The sequence below is a fragment of the Kryptolebias marmoratus genome, linkage group LG6 (assembly GCF_001649575.2).
Source record: "Kryptolebias marmoratus isolate JLee-2015 linkage group LG6, ASM164957v2, whole genome shotgun sequence".
Taxonomy (NCBI): Eukaryota; Metazoa; Chordata; class Actinopteri; order Cyprinodontiformes; family Rivulidae; genus Kryptolebias; species Kryptolebias marmoratus.
In genome coordinates, this window is record NC_051435.1 from 23,544,684 (window position 1) to 23,556,983 (window position 12,300).

At 40.2% G+C, this 12,300-nt stretch overlaps 2 protein-coding genes across 4 annotated transcripts; both read right to left on the bottom strand.

Moving 5' to 3' along the window:
• Positions 1 to 43: 43 nt before the first annotated feature.
• On the bottom strand, positions 44 to 6,588 carry gja3 (gap junction protein, alpha 3). 3 transcript variants are annotated; one of them, XR_005233236.1, is made up of 4 exons: positions 6,155 to 6,588; positions 5,558 to 5,619; positions 2,798 to 4,949; positions 44 to 2,691 (listed from the first exon to the last, which is right to left on the bottom strand). XR_005233236.1 is itself a non-coding variant. In XM_025009080.2 (4 exons), the coding sequence occupies exon 4, from the start codon at positions 4,385 to 4,387 to the stop codon at positions 3,041 to 3,043; it is 1,347 nt and encodes a 448-aa protein (XP_024864848.1). In that variant the 5' UTR covers positions 4,388 to 4,422; positions 4,527 to 4,949; positions 5,558 to 5,619; positions 6,155 to 6,588; the 3' UTR covers positions 44 to 3,040. The 3 variants fall into 3 exon arrangements, 2 of the variants coding, with proteins under 2 accessions (XP_024864848.1, XP_017285607.1); XM_025009080.2 differs by having other exon boundaries at positions 44 to 4,422; positions 4,527 to 4,949; XM_017430118.3 differs by having other exon boundaries at positions 44 to 4,422.
• Positions 6,589 to 7,485: 897 nt separating this feature from the next.
• Positions 7,486 to 11,179, bottom strand: gjb8 (gap junction protein beta 8). Its single transcript, XM_017430121.3, has 2 exons — positions 11,017 to 11,179; positions 7,486 to 10,419 (listed from the first exon to the last, which is right to left on the bottom strand). Exon 2 carries the CDS (start codon positions 10,382 to 10,384, stop codon positions 9,605 to 9,607), a length of 780 nt encoding a protein of 259 aa, XP_017285610.1. The 5' UTR covers positions 10,385 to 10,419; positions 11,017 to 11,179; the 3' UTR covers positions 7,486 to 9,604.
• Positions 11,180 to 12,300: the final 1,121 nt, after the last annotated feature.

The window sequence follows — 12,300 nt, forward strand, 5'->3', positions numbered from 1 at the left end:
GGGAGGGTGTGAGCAAGTGAGCAGCCCCCCCCCCCCCCCCCAAACTAGCTGTTTGTAATGTATTTTTCAAAAAGCTTGAACTCTCAATTATCAAAGCTTGAGAAAAATAAGCTTCTTTTAATGCTGCTTCTTCTGTGAAAATCCACAATTATTTGTTAAGACTTTTTTTTTTTTTAAACCATTGAGGATCATTGAGATCAGTTTTCCTTCACAGTATTTCTCTCCCCCTAATACTATCAGTCATACCATTGGAGAAAAACACTTTTTCCCAAATGTGCAAATATTAACTACTGAAATGTAAACTTCTGGTATCAAAAATAAATGCAAATGATTGACATGAGATTCTGTCCTTTTGAATATAACCATAAACTGGTAAAAGCTGGTTTCAGCTCAGTGTTTTATTATTCTAGAGTTTACCTTTTGTGTCTTTGTACTGAACTACACAAAGATACAGTACACGTTTTTATACTTACAAGATATAATTTCATTATGCTCCTACACAGTACCATTATTACCAGAGGTGGAGTCAAGTCATTGTTTTGCAAGTCACATGTAAGTCTCAAGAGTTACCACTCGAGTCCAGAATCGAGCCCAGAGTAAAGACGTGCAAGTCTTGAGTCAAGTCCCGACTTTGAATTTCAAGTCAAATAATTTCACCCTATATGTATTTCAACTACAGAACTATACAAATAATTACGATTGCTTCTTTAAAGGTAAACTGTGTGAAAGAACAGTAGGTCCAATCTGTGAGCAGACATCCACAGATGACTGAATAAAAGCCAAGAAGGTACAATCATTGTAGATAGCTCCTAAACTTTTAAAAATTGCTTAGAAAAAAATAAATTTCATAGTTGTGTTTTCGTATAAAAACTATTTCCTGTACACGATTATTCTTCCTTTGCCTTTCCTGCTGTGTAGCGGTGTTCGTTTTATTCTCCTGATGGCACGATTTGGTCGCTCCACGAGTCATGCACAATAATATTCAGGCCTTCAGTGTAAACTAGCTGGAAAATAATGTTAATATTATCTAATTCAAGAGATGTATTGGTGATACCTTTTTTTTGACGTAACACACTTTTTGTTTGGATTAGGAAACCAAGCATTTTCAAGTAAGAACACTCAAATCTACATGAAGTCATGAGTCAAGCTCCAAGTCTTTTGTGACCTTATCAAGTCTAAAGTCACAATAATTGTGATTTGAGTTTAACTCTAGTCCAAGTTAAGAAACTTGAGTCTACGATGTGATTTTTACTTTGTAAATAACCACTACTTAAAAAGTAGACCATCAGTCTAAGAATCTGTAGCTGCTGGAAATATATTTCTTTAAAATACTTGTTTGTTCTGCATTATGTCTTGCAGAGTACAGTGAATCCCGTGCAGATTACTGAGCTTTCACTCTGTGTTACTGCGTCTTTACAGCTCTGCCCCAGTGTTGAACTCAGGAAAATCTGTCAGAATGAGGCTCAAAAAGCATTTAAAAGTGCCTGTGATGTGACTGACGACACAGGACCATCGCTGACTTCGGGTAGCTAAAAGATGTCTAAGCATCATGTTTAACGCAACAAAGTGTTTCCAGTTGACTGTATCATGGGGTTCTAAAAACACGCAACAGCAATTGTTTTTTTCTTCTCTTTTTTTAAAAATAATGGTTGTTTCTCAGTTACAAACTGACTACTGTATGCAATTTAGGAATAAAATTCAATTCAGTTTTTTAAAAAATAGTGCTTTTCAGAATAAAACCAATAAGTAAGCACATAAAATGTGTGACAATAAAAAATAATTGAACTCTTAAAGTTGCTCTTAGTGTTTAGGTCTGATTAAAAAGTGGGACAAACATATCTGCCCATGATTCTGATCCAAAATAGCTACTTCGAGTCCAACCAAAATGTTTAGGAATATTGCGTTTCTGAACATTAGGGATATTCTAAACATGACATGTATTTGCATAATGCTTCAAAGATCTCCCGAAAGCAACATGTGCAATTAGTGGAAAGCTTTTTTTTTTTTTTTTGCATTTCTGTTGACTGAAAGCAACACTGAAAGGCAGAGGATGTTACTGTGTTCAGAAATCCTGTTTCCTTCACAGGAATGACTTTAACCAGCACTTTTGACCTACAGTATGTCCCATCCACACTGCAACTAAGTTTGTTTATTCTGTAAATTTAGTAAACAACACATCAGTTTATTCCTATTCATTTAATCTAACTTACAATAATCAATAAATGACCAAGAAGTGCTGAGTGACTTGTTCAGTGAATCGGTGAGTTGCAGGGCTAAACATGCTGGCATGAACAATTACAAAAACACTCAACAGCGTGACGTGTGTTTATAAAAGTTGATCCAGATTTCTTTTTTTTTTTTTGTGTCTAACACAACAGGAAACTGTTCTGGTGAAGTTATGAAAAAGGACCTTCCAGGTCAAAAACCGAGGCGTTAACGACATGTTTGTGCTGCTGTTGGACAGTGAAACTAGTAATGAACACTCTGTACTACAGCTACCTTTGCTTTCTGCAGGTAAAATGAAAAATATTACTTTGACAATATTTTGACACACAGCCACTTTCATTTGAAGCATTCATTTAAGCTCGATTAGAGAAAAAAAAAACAAATGAAGCAAACGGCGTCAGATGTTTCCTTCAAACCAGTCGTGTTGGTAAGGTGTGTGACATCTCAATATCCTTCACTTTGTTCCTTGACAAAAAAACTGTGATTAGATTTTGTGTCCATAAAAGATCACTCAAAAATAAATTAAATAAAATCAACTGACAGACCTGACATCAACTCCTCTGCAACTCACCGACTGCACCAAGGCCTGCAGCTGATGAAGTCATTTGCCTAAACGTTCGATGGTATTTTGATGTCCTGTCTGTTGTTGCATTGCTGTCTCTCTCTTTTTTGTTAGGTTTTGTTTCAAGCAAATATGTGCTTTTTTTTTTCTTCTTCTTTTCATTTTTTTTTAAACTGTATTAAGAAATCCTTGTGTTTGTGGGTGTGGTTGGGGGGATAGAGAGGTGTCAGCACATGTAAGGGCCACGAAGGTCTAGACAGCCAGGTCGCTCGGCCGGGCCCTGACACTGCTGCTCTTGCTGGCTCGACTGAGCCTCCTAGGGTCTGTGCTGACCGTTAGTGGGGGTTCGTGCATCTCCACTGTAGTGGTGGTGACGAGGCCTTCCTCCGACGTGGTCTTGTCCCCCTCCCAGCTGTGTGTGTTAGTAGCAGCGGTGGTGTTGGTGGGAAGGGGCAGAACAGCGTCCGAGGACAGCTGCTGGTGCTCGGTCTCATTGTTGGCAGAAGATGACGAGGATGGTGAGGGGGAGGTGGCCTTCATCTCCCGAGTCTGCTGCTCGGTGGCCAGGTTGGCCCAGTTCTGCTGCGTGGCCAGCTTGTGATTGTTGTTGTTGCTGATGTAGTAGTGAGACGAGGAGGAGGACTGATGAAGGGGCTCCTCCTGCTCAAGGTCGCCCACCTTAAAGTCTGCTGCCGAGGCCATGGCTGCTGGCCTCATGGGGGGCGGGAAAGCCACGCCGCCTGCCGTCACGTCTATGTAGTTGGGGGGGTAGCTGAGGCTGGGTGGGGCAGTTCTGGGGGCCGAGGCCTCCACAGTGTCGACGTGCTGCAGCGACTCTTTATCAGGGGCGAACTCATTCGTCACGCCCTGTTTAACTTTCTTCCACCCGAGGTGATAGATCTCTAACAAATTCAGCAAAAGAGACACGCAAGCCACCACAAGCATAAATAGAATAAAAATGGTCTTTTCAGTGGGCCTTGATATGAAGCAGTCAACAGTGTTGGGGCACGGCCAACGTGCACATTTGTACAGGGGCCTCAGCTGGAAGCCATAAAGGAAATACTGTCCCAAAATGAAACCCACTTCAAACAGAGTCTTGAAAATGATATTGAACACGTAGGTGCGAAGGAGCGCGCCTCTGATACGGATTTTGCCATGTTCGTCTCTGATTGGCGGCTTCTGTTTCTTGCCACCTCCTCCAGCGTCCCCACCATTTTTGTAAAGGAGCTCTTTCTCCTCCTGTAACCTGTTTGCTTTGCGCAGCTGCTCCTCCTTCTCTTTGCGCTTCTCCTCCATGCGGACGATGTGCAGCACGTGGCCCAGGTAGATGAGCGTCGGTGTGGACACGAAGATGATCTGCAGCACCCAGAAGCGAATGTGCGAGATGGGGAAGGCCTCGTCGTAGCAGACGTTCTCACAACCGGGCTGCTGGGTGTTGCAGGTGAAGTCGGACTGCTCGTCGCCCCAGACTTCCTCGGCCGCAGCCCCCAACACCAGGATCCTGAAGATGAAGAGGACCGTCAGCCAGACCTTGCCGATGACCGTCGAGTGCTCCTGAGCATTCTCCAGCAGCCGGCCCAGAAAACTCCAGTCACCCATGCTTCAAAATTTCTAGCCTATGGAGAAAGTAGAGGCTGCAGTAGAAAAGGAAGGACAGAGGAAAAACAGAAAGAGCTGAAGTCAGAGTTTAAAAAATATTATAAATCTGGAAAAAGATGCAAAGACTCTAATCCCTTACCCCAAGTTTAGACACTAGAAAGGACATGACTGAGAGCAGCCGTCTCATTTAGAGTCCAATATATTTCTTTTTTCTAAATAAATGCTTATCTGTATAAAAATCTACCACACAGGTGTCAAACTTCAAATGAAAAGCCCAGCTTTCACTTCAGATACAGATGCAGTTTTAGCAGCTGGTGTGTACTGTACAGGCCACCTGTGTGATTGAAGCGCATTCAGTCCCTTTCTCTCTGTCTCTGTGTCAGGCCTGTCTCTGTCTCTCACCTGCTCGCTCCACTACCCAGCAGGCATGTGCTGAGATCAACATTATTATGTTCGAAAACAGCATTTAGCAGAGATGGGGCTCTGCTGTGGCACACACACACTAATATACACACATATTTGCAACCCTCCCTCCATTCCTCAGTCTCTGGCAGCTGTGAACCTGCATGAATCAAATAAAAAAACACTGATCGTAACTCTGAAATGTAATAAAACGTTAAATATGTAACTACTTCTGGTATTTTACTGTACAAGACATTTCAAAAAGGGGGTAACTTTTAGTTTGAAAATATTTAAAAAGACCATTTTACATCATATTTAGACTAGTGTTTCTAGAATTAATGAAATTATTTATTTATAAAACACCAGGAAAATCAATATTAGAATTCCTCAGAGTTCAAATTGATGCATTAAAACAAATATTTCTGCTGATTAAAGGGACCTAAACCTAAACACATTTTTAAACAACTGTCTGAAACTAAGAAAATGTGTTTCAAAAGCTAAAATCAAGAGTCATAATGCAATTTTGCTTTGTAAGTGCAGGACTAATCAGTTCACAGGTAAATTAAAGCGTAACTGTGATCTGATGCTGTTGACTGAAAGTTTCAATTAGTCATTTAAACTGGTTTTAAAACCTACAATTTATGCAAAACAAGCTGGAATAGATTTGATCTAAATACAGTGGAACAACAAGCAATAAGTTGGGGTAAAAGAAAAAGTTGGAAGATACAAATGCAGCTCATAAACGCCGAGATCATAGAGGAAACTTACTGAAAAATTCTTGTTTTAAAGGTAATAAATCCATGGACCAGAGTTCACAGACTGTATGACACCTGGAAGAGAAAAGCATCCGTAAAACAACAACAACAACAAAAAAAATAATTCCCATCTTTTAGGTTTCTGCACAAGTTTTGGTGAAACATTTGAGTCAAAAAGGATGAAACTGGCTTGTTCTCTGAATCCACTTTAGATTTACGTACTATAAATCCTGTAAGAGTTGTATTAACACTGCAGCAGTAAGTCAGACAGGCAGAGGATTTTCCTTTTGACCTTGTGGTGACTTTTTTAGTAGCAAACCTAAAAATCTGCACAGTCTTGTTGAAGTTTCCCTGGTATTTGTGGCATTTAGGAGGACTGATGAACAGACAGAGTCAGGGTCAAAGACAAAGCCATACGTGCCAGATTCACAATGCAGAGTGTGCCAGAGTCCCCAGACTCCCTTTAAGCGCCGCGGGCTTTGTCATGCTTTTTGTCTCATTCTTGTTCAGTAAAACCGAAATAACCTGATAACACCCCGTTCTTGCTTCGTTTTCTTCCCATTTAAGTGCAGAAACTTTTGTGTAGCCGTTCAGTGTTGGTCCGTCATACCTTTTAAAGCAGAGATGTCTTACTTAAACACGGAAAGCAAATCCATCCGCCGTCGCTGGTGCCATCGTTAAACACCTCCTGCGGCGACCCTCCCTGCTGATTCCAGAACCCCACACGGGTCGGTCACTTGTCTGACCTGCTCAACAAACTTTTTTTTTCTTTTAAATGATGTCCTGCAAACACAAGCACCTATCCAGGCGCGTTCGCGGCCCCGGGTAGCTGTGCGCGTAAAAGTTGCGCCCTTGTTAGTTTTCGGACGCGGCTTGGAGATGATGGGGCTCGGCTGTTTGACGCTGCCTCCCGTTTCCAGCCATGTCTGGACTGTCACATTGTGTGGATATGCAAGAGTGGATTCAGTGTCATCAGACACACCACGCCCCTGCTAACCTCCCCAAAAAACCGGACCCAAAGTGTGCGCAAAAGTTGACGGAAAGTGTTCAAACGTCTCCAAAACATCCTCAAGTCAAACCTTTTGGAAACGTCACAGAGAGAGCTTACTCAGACTCTTCGTGATGTTATGTTTTTCTCACAAAGGCGCAATTGCATCATTTATGATGTCACCATAAACTAAAACTTGATTATCCACTTTCTGTCCAAGTGAAACACAAACACTGACTCTTCCCTAATTTAGAATAACTTAATACAGGGAGAAAACACTGCAAATAAAAAACAATGCCATTTAAAGTACTCTTAAAGTGATACTGTACACAACAAAATGAACCACACAGTTTTTTTTTTTTTTTACTGATTTATGAAAAAAGCTTCAAACAAGAGGAACAAGTTTAAGGATCAAAGTGCAAGTGTAAAAAATCACAACAACAAACATTTGTTCATTTCCTGCTCAGAAAGTTTTTTTGTCCATTAATGTTCAGTGTTAAAGCAGGTTATGATTTGTTTGGAGAAATCTGGGTAGAAAAACTTCAGCATCTTGAGACTGGAGTGATGTGGTGGAGCAGGATGTCAAAGTTGAACTCAGAGCAGATATATTTAACTTCTTTCTTTATTTTTTCTTTTTGGTAAATCACACAAAGGCCTCCAGAGTGCAACAGTGTGAGCAAAACTTTCCTCTCACGCTCTCTTGTTGAGAAGTTTGCACAACTCTATCAGCTGCAGCAGTTATGCAACATAAACAAACAGCTTTTCTTTTTATATCTTATACATCTAATTGATGGTCCAAGAAGGTTCACTCACCCCCCCACCCAGCAGTTATTGTGTAATCACAGAATTAACCCCCTGATGAAGTGTCTCTTTTCAATAGACTGATCCATCTCTGCTGGTCCTCTGTGGAGGGATGGCAAAGAGATTTTCACTTTGAGATCTGCAGCATTAAAAAGGCAGAGTGGTGATTAGTGCAGCGGCTAAAATAAGGCACATGCTGAAAGCTGATACAACCAGCTGGGGTCAGAATAGCAGGGCAAATCCAAGAAGTTCAGGAGAGTTTGGGACGAACTTTGAGCACAAAAGGCAGGAATCACAAGGAAGAGACTGATGGCTGTTGGAGAAGAGAATACCTGAACTGATCCAGGAGACATTTTTGAAGTTTTCTGATTAAAGAATATAAAACAACTCATAATTGCCTTGTTAAGCAAAAACAAATGCTACAAATACTTCTAAAGGTCTTAAATTTGCACATCACTACAAGCATGCCTGATTTAGGATCTTCACAACTCGTTAAAATTCTGCACACCAGCAAGAATTTTTTGACTAAATATTACACTTTCATCTAATTTCGTCATTTTCCTCTGATTATGTAAAAGTAAATCGAAATACTTAAAAATGTTGTCTATTGAGAATTAGATTCTTTAATATATGTCTGAAAAATCATGCACAGAAAAATGTTCTTTTAAAGTACCTCATATTAAAGTAAAGAGGGAAAAAAAACCTATTTGATTTGACTGAACTGCAAAGATATTAAATCTGTTAAACCACTGTGTAGTTAGTTTTCATCACGTTAAAATGCATACACATGCACTTCTTAATTAAAGCTTTACACACAAATACACACTTGATTTAACACACTAAGAGCATAAGACCCATCTGCTTGTATCAATAATTGCAAGACAGAAATCAAAAACGTTTCAAATCAGATGTTTCTCCTCTGTAAACTAGACGCAATTCATATCCTCTCATCACCTTTTCTCTTTATTCACCATTAGATGGCAGTGTAGGCTTATTTTTCTCTGGACCAATCAGCTCACATTTCACCAACTCTGTACATTAAAATATGACACAAGTCAAAAGTAACTATAAAGTGTATAAAGAGTAAATTGATATGATGTTTTCTGCAAACTGGCAGCTTTTTGTTCTAAAAACACAACCAGGCTCTTAAATCAATATTCAGATCTGTTAAAGTGGGGTTCTGTGGAAAGGGTCTGAAAAATTAATATCTTACCTGTTGTAGGTAGTGCTTTGTGCAACCTCACTTTTAGGAAAAGGAGCTTAATTCTGATTGGAAGGATGAGCTAAAGGCTAGTCCGAACAGGGCCAAGAATAACGCAGATTGTTGCCGTCTCAAAACAAAAATAATTTCAAAAATTGCAGTTCATGTCAGTACTTTTTTCTAAACCTTTATATTGATGTCAGTTTGGCATTAAAAATTATCTATATAAAATTCTTATTACTGCAATCATGACATTTCTGTTGGAATAGCTGTGTAAAATTCAATCAACAACAATGAAAAAATTTCACAAAGTAGCATTTGAATGAATAACGACAAAGTTTTTAGTTAGAGATGTTTTAAGATGGCTACAATTTTACTTTGGTCTTAACCCTGGTCTGACTAGCCCTTAGCTCATCAATCTGGTCAGAATTAAAGCCTAGGTTGTTCAAAGAGCTATCTACAACAGGTAAGATGTTAATTCTTCATAATCTTTCCACAGAACCCCACTTTGAAAGATCTGAAAAAACACCAATCTCTTTCAACCCAAATAGTTTCTTAACTGGTTTTGTTCGGGATTATTAGTTGAATGATAGCTCAGTAAAGAGAAATGCACTTGTTATCAAACTTTTTGCCATTTTTAGGTTTTGGTTGTGAACCTGTTGTGTGAAATTGTGCTTTTGGTTGAACTGTTCTGATTGTTTGGACTGTAATGGACTGGCGACCAGGGTTTACCTCAACATTCGCCCAATGACTGCTGGAAATAGACACCAGCTCCCCACAACCCTGGATATAATTGAGTGGGTATAGAAAAAGAATGGACGGATTTCTGTTTGTAAAGTAAAGACAGATGGAACTTTTTCACTGTTTTGATCTCAACCATGATGAGAAATATTCAGCTGCCACAGACACATTTAAGGCTGTGTGACATACCATCCAGACAGCTGTTTATTCTGTTGCATATTATGTTTCTGCTATAATAAGTTTCCACAGACTCACACTGTGAGTCCCTAAAAATGAACTAGATGGATGCTTACACTGAAAACTTTACAGTTTGTCTGTCTCTTTGTTCTTCAGCACGCCGTCTTGTTGCTGGATGAATCTGTGGAGGACGAGAGCAGCATCTCATTCTTCTTGTTATCCTGCGTCACATTTCCTGAGTAAGTGTGTTTCCTCTTGTTTGACCTGTTCAAGCACCGTATGAGCGCCTTGAAGACGAGGTAGCACAGCTCGGCCACATTCAATACCATGCAGGTGGCCGATGAGGCCACCATGAAGATGGTGAAGACAGTTTTCTCTGTTGGCCGAGAGATGAAGCAGTCCACTTTGTTGGGGCAAGGCCATTGCTCACACTTCACAAGTCTGGGCATCTGGAAGCCGTCGTAGACGAAATACAGAGCGTACATGAACCCACCCTCAAATATGAGCCGGAAAAACAGGCTACAGGTATAGGTCCACCACAGTGGACCTGTAATGGGCAGCCGTCTCTTCTTCAGGGTCTCCAGGTCTGTGTTTTCAGTGCCATTGGAGGACAGCATGGTCCTCTTATCCCCGCGTTTTCTGTAGGCAACGTGCATGGCTACAAGCAGAGCAGGAGTGGAAACAAAGATGAGCTGCAGGCACCACAAGCGGATGTGCGACACGGGGAAGAAGTGGTCATAGCAGACGTTTTTACATCCGGGCTGCTGCGTGTTGCACGTGAAGTCTGACTGCTCGTCTCCCCACACGCTCTCAGCAGCCAGAACCAGTATGGTGATGCGGAAGATGAAGAGCACGGAGAGCCAGATCTTCCCGAGGCTGGTGGAGTGTTTGTTGACGCCACCCAGCTGGGCATAGAGCGCCCCCCAACTCATCCTGGTGGAGAGGACGCTGGAAGCTCAGGACAAACCTGAAAGATTTAACAAATCAGAGGGTTCAGAGTCAGAACTATTGCTGATCTGCTGAACAAAAAAGAAACAAAAAAAAAACTTGAGGCAGTTCGACACACTGACATGAAAAACAAGACAGACTTTAAATCTGTTTCAAGGGCAGGAAAAACAAACAGACCCACATTCCAGGACATAGAACAGTTCTTGTACAGACCGTACAGGCGGTCTGTACAAATACTCCTAAGCTTTTTGACAACATTTATGTTTTTAGTAGTCAGGTATATTTGATTTCAGTTTGTTTACGCCTCAGTTGTTGGAGCATTAAATACAATGTTCCTGCTGGTCCACTAAACAGAGATTTTTCCTCGTTTTCTTTTATGTTACCACATTATATTATTAATAAAATTGTTAAAGTTAGGGGTTTTGTTTTGAAAATGTATTAAATTATGAAAACCATCTATATTATAGAATATAAGTGGTGTTAAATGATGGTGGCCTGTTGAACAAGCAGCAGAATTAATGCAAACCATCATTTCGAGAGGTGTTTGTTGTTCTGCTGTTAGAATGCAAAAACATGAATAAAACACAAGAATTAAACTGAAATGGATAAAACTCACCTTTTCTCTGCAGAGAGTATCCTTAAATTAAAGGTAAAGTGTTTCCATGAATAAGGATGAACAGCCGGTCCTTTTGCTTTCGGTGCGTTGAAGCAGAATCAGAGATTGGGTGTCCGAGGACGAGCTGCGTCTCGTCTATGTGCAGCAGTGTGAGGTGCACCTGAGTCTCCGGAGGTTTTCCATCATCCCTCCTGCAGACAGACAGGGAGGGGCCAGGATCAGGGAGGTGCCAGGACTGGAAAATCAGGACGACTCTGTGCTGACAAAAGCCGAGGGTTGATGAAGTTTTATGATGGGTAGATAAGAGGTCAGCAGTGTAACATAGCTCTCTACATTTACTAAAGAGCATTTCAGTAAAAAATCTCATTTGGCTACAGCAACAAATGAAACCCAGTTTATTGTGGGTGAGCAATAACTTGTATTTTGAAATCTTCAAGATGTTCAAACCTACTGAAGTGGAGTTCTGTGAAGAAGTTGTGAACATTCAATATCTTACCTGTTGTAGATAGCTGTTTGAACAACCTCGTTTTGGAGAAACAGATGATTTAGTGGCTAGTCCAAGTGGAGCCAAGATCATAGTGGATTGGTGTTGTCCTAAAACAAATCCAACTCCTTTATAAACGTTGCACCACCATCAATTTTGCATTACATTAGTATCCTGTCAGAATATGATTTTCCTATCAGAAGTGCTCCAGGCAGCACTTGAAGAGCTACAGCTTGCTGCTGCTGCAATTTGCACTAATAAATAACCACAGTATTTTTAACATGTATAAAAGCTTTGATACTGTACTTGTTTTAAGGCGGCAGCAATCCATTTTGGAATTGGACCCATTCAGACTAGATGTTAGCTTGTCAATGTGGTTAGAAATAAACTCCATTTTTCCAAACTCAAATTATTCAAGGAGCCATCTACAGCAAGTAGGGTATTTATTGTTGACAACATTTCCATAAAACCCAACCTAAAAAGATATAAACTACTGCTGCTGGGAATGACTTCAGATTTGACTTAACTGTGTTTTAGTTGCAAGTAGGAAAATCATTAGATTTGATCTTTTTGTGCTCAGTAACAAGATTACCTACTATTAGCAATACAAAACAATAACAATGGATTCTGTAAATTCAAACAGTGTAGCAACTTGTTCAGCAATACTTGTTAGACAGTAGAAAGTGAAAATAAAAAGTTTATTGAGTTAAATACTATTTAAACCTGAAAATTTGTTTCATTTTCAAAATGAAGTATAAAAAAAACTTAAAAATCTTTAGAGATTCTCTTTTTATGATCCC

Excerpts from the sequence above, each read along its gene's own strand:
- gja3 (XM_017430118.3), bottom strand. The coding sequence starts at position 4,387 with ATGGGTGACTGGAGTTTTCTGGGCCGGCTGCTGGAGAATGCTCAGGAG.
- gjb8 (XM_017430121.3), bottom strand. The coding sequence starts at position 10,384 with ATGAGTTGGGGGGCGCTCTATGCCCAGCTGGGTGGCGTCAACAAACAC.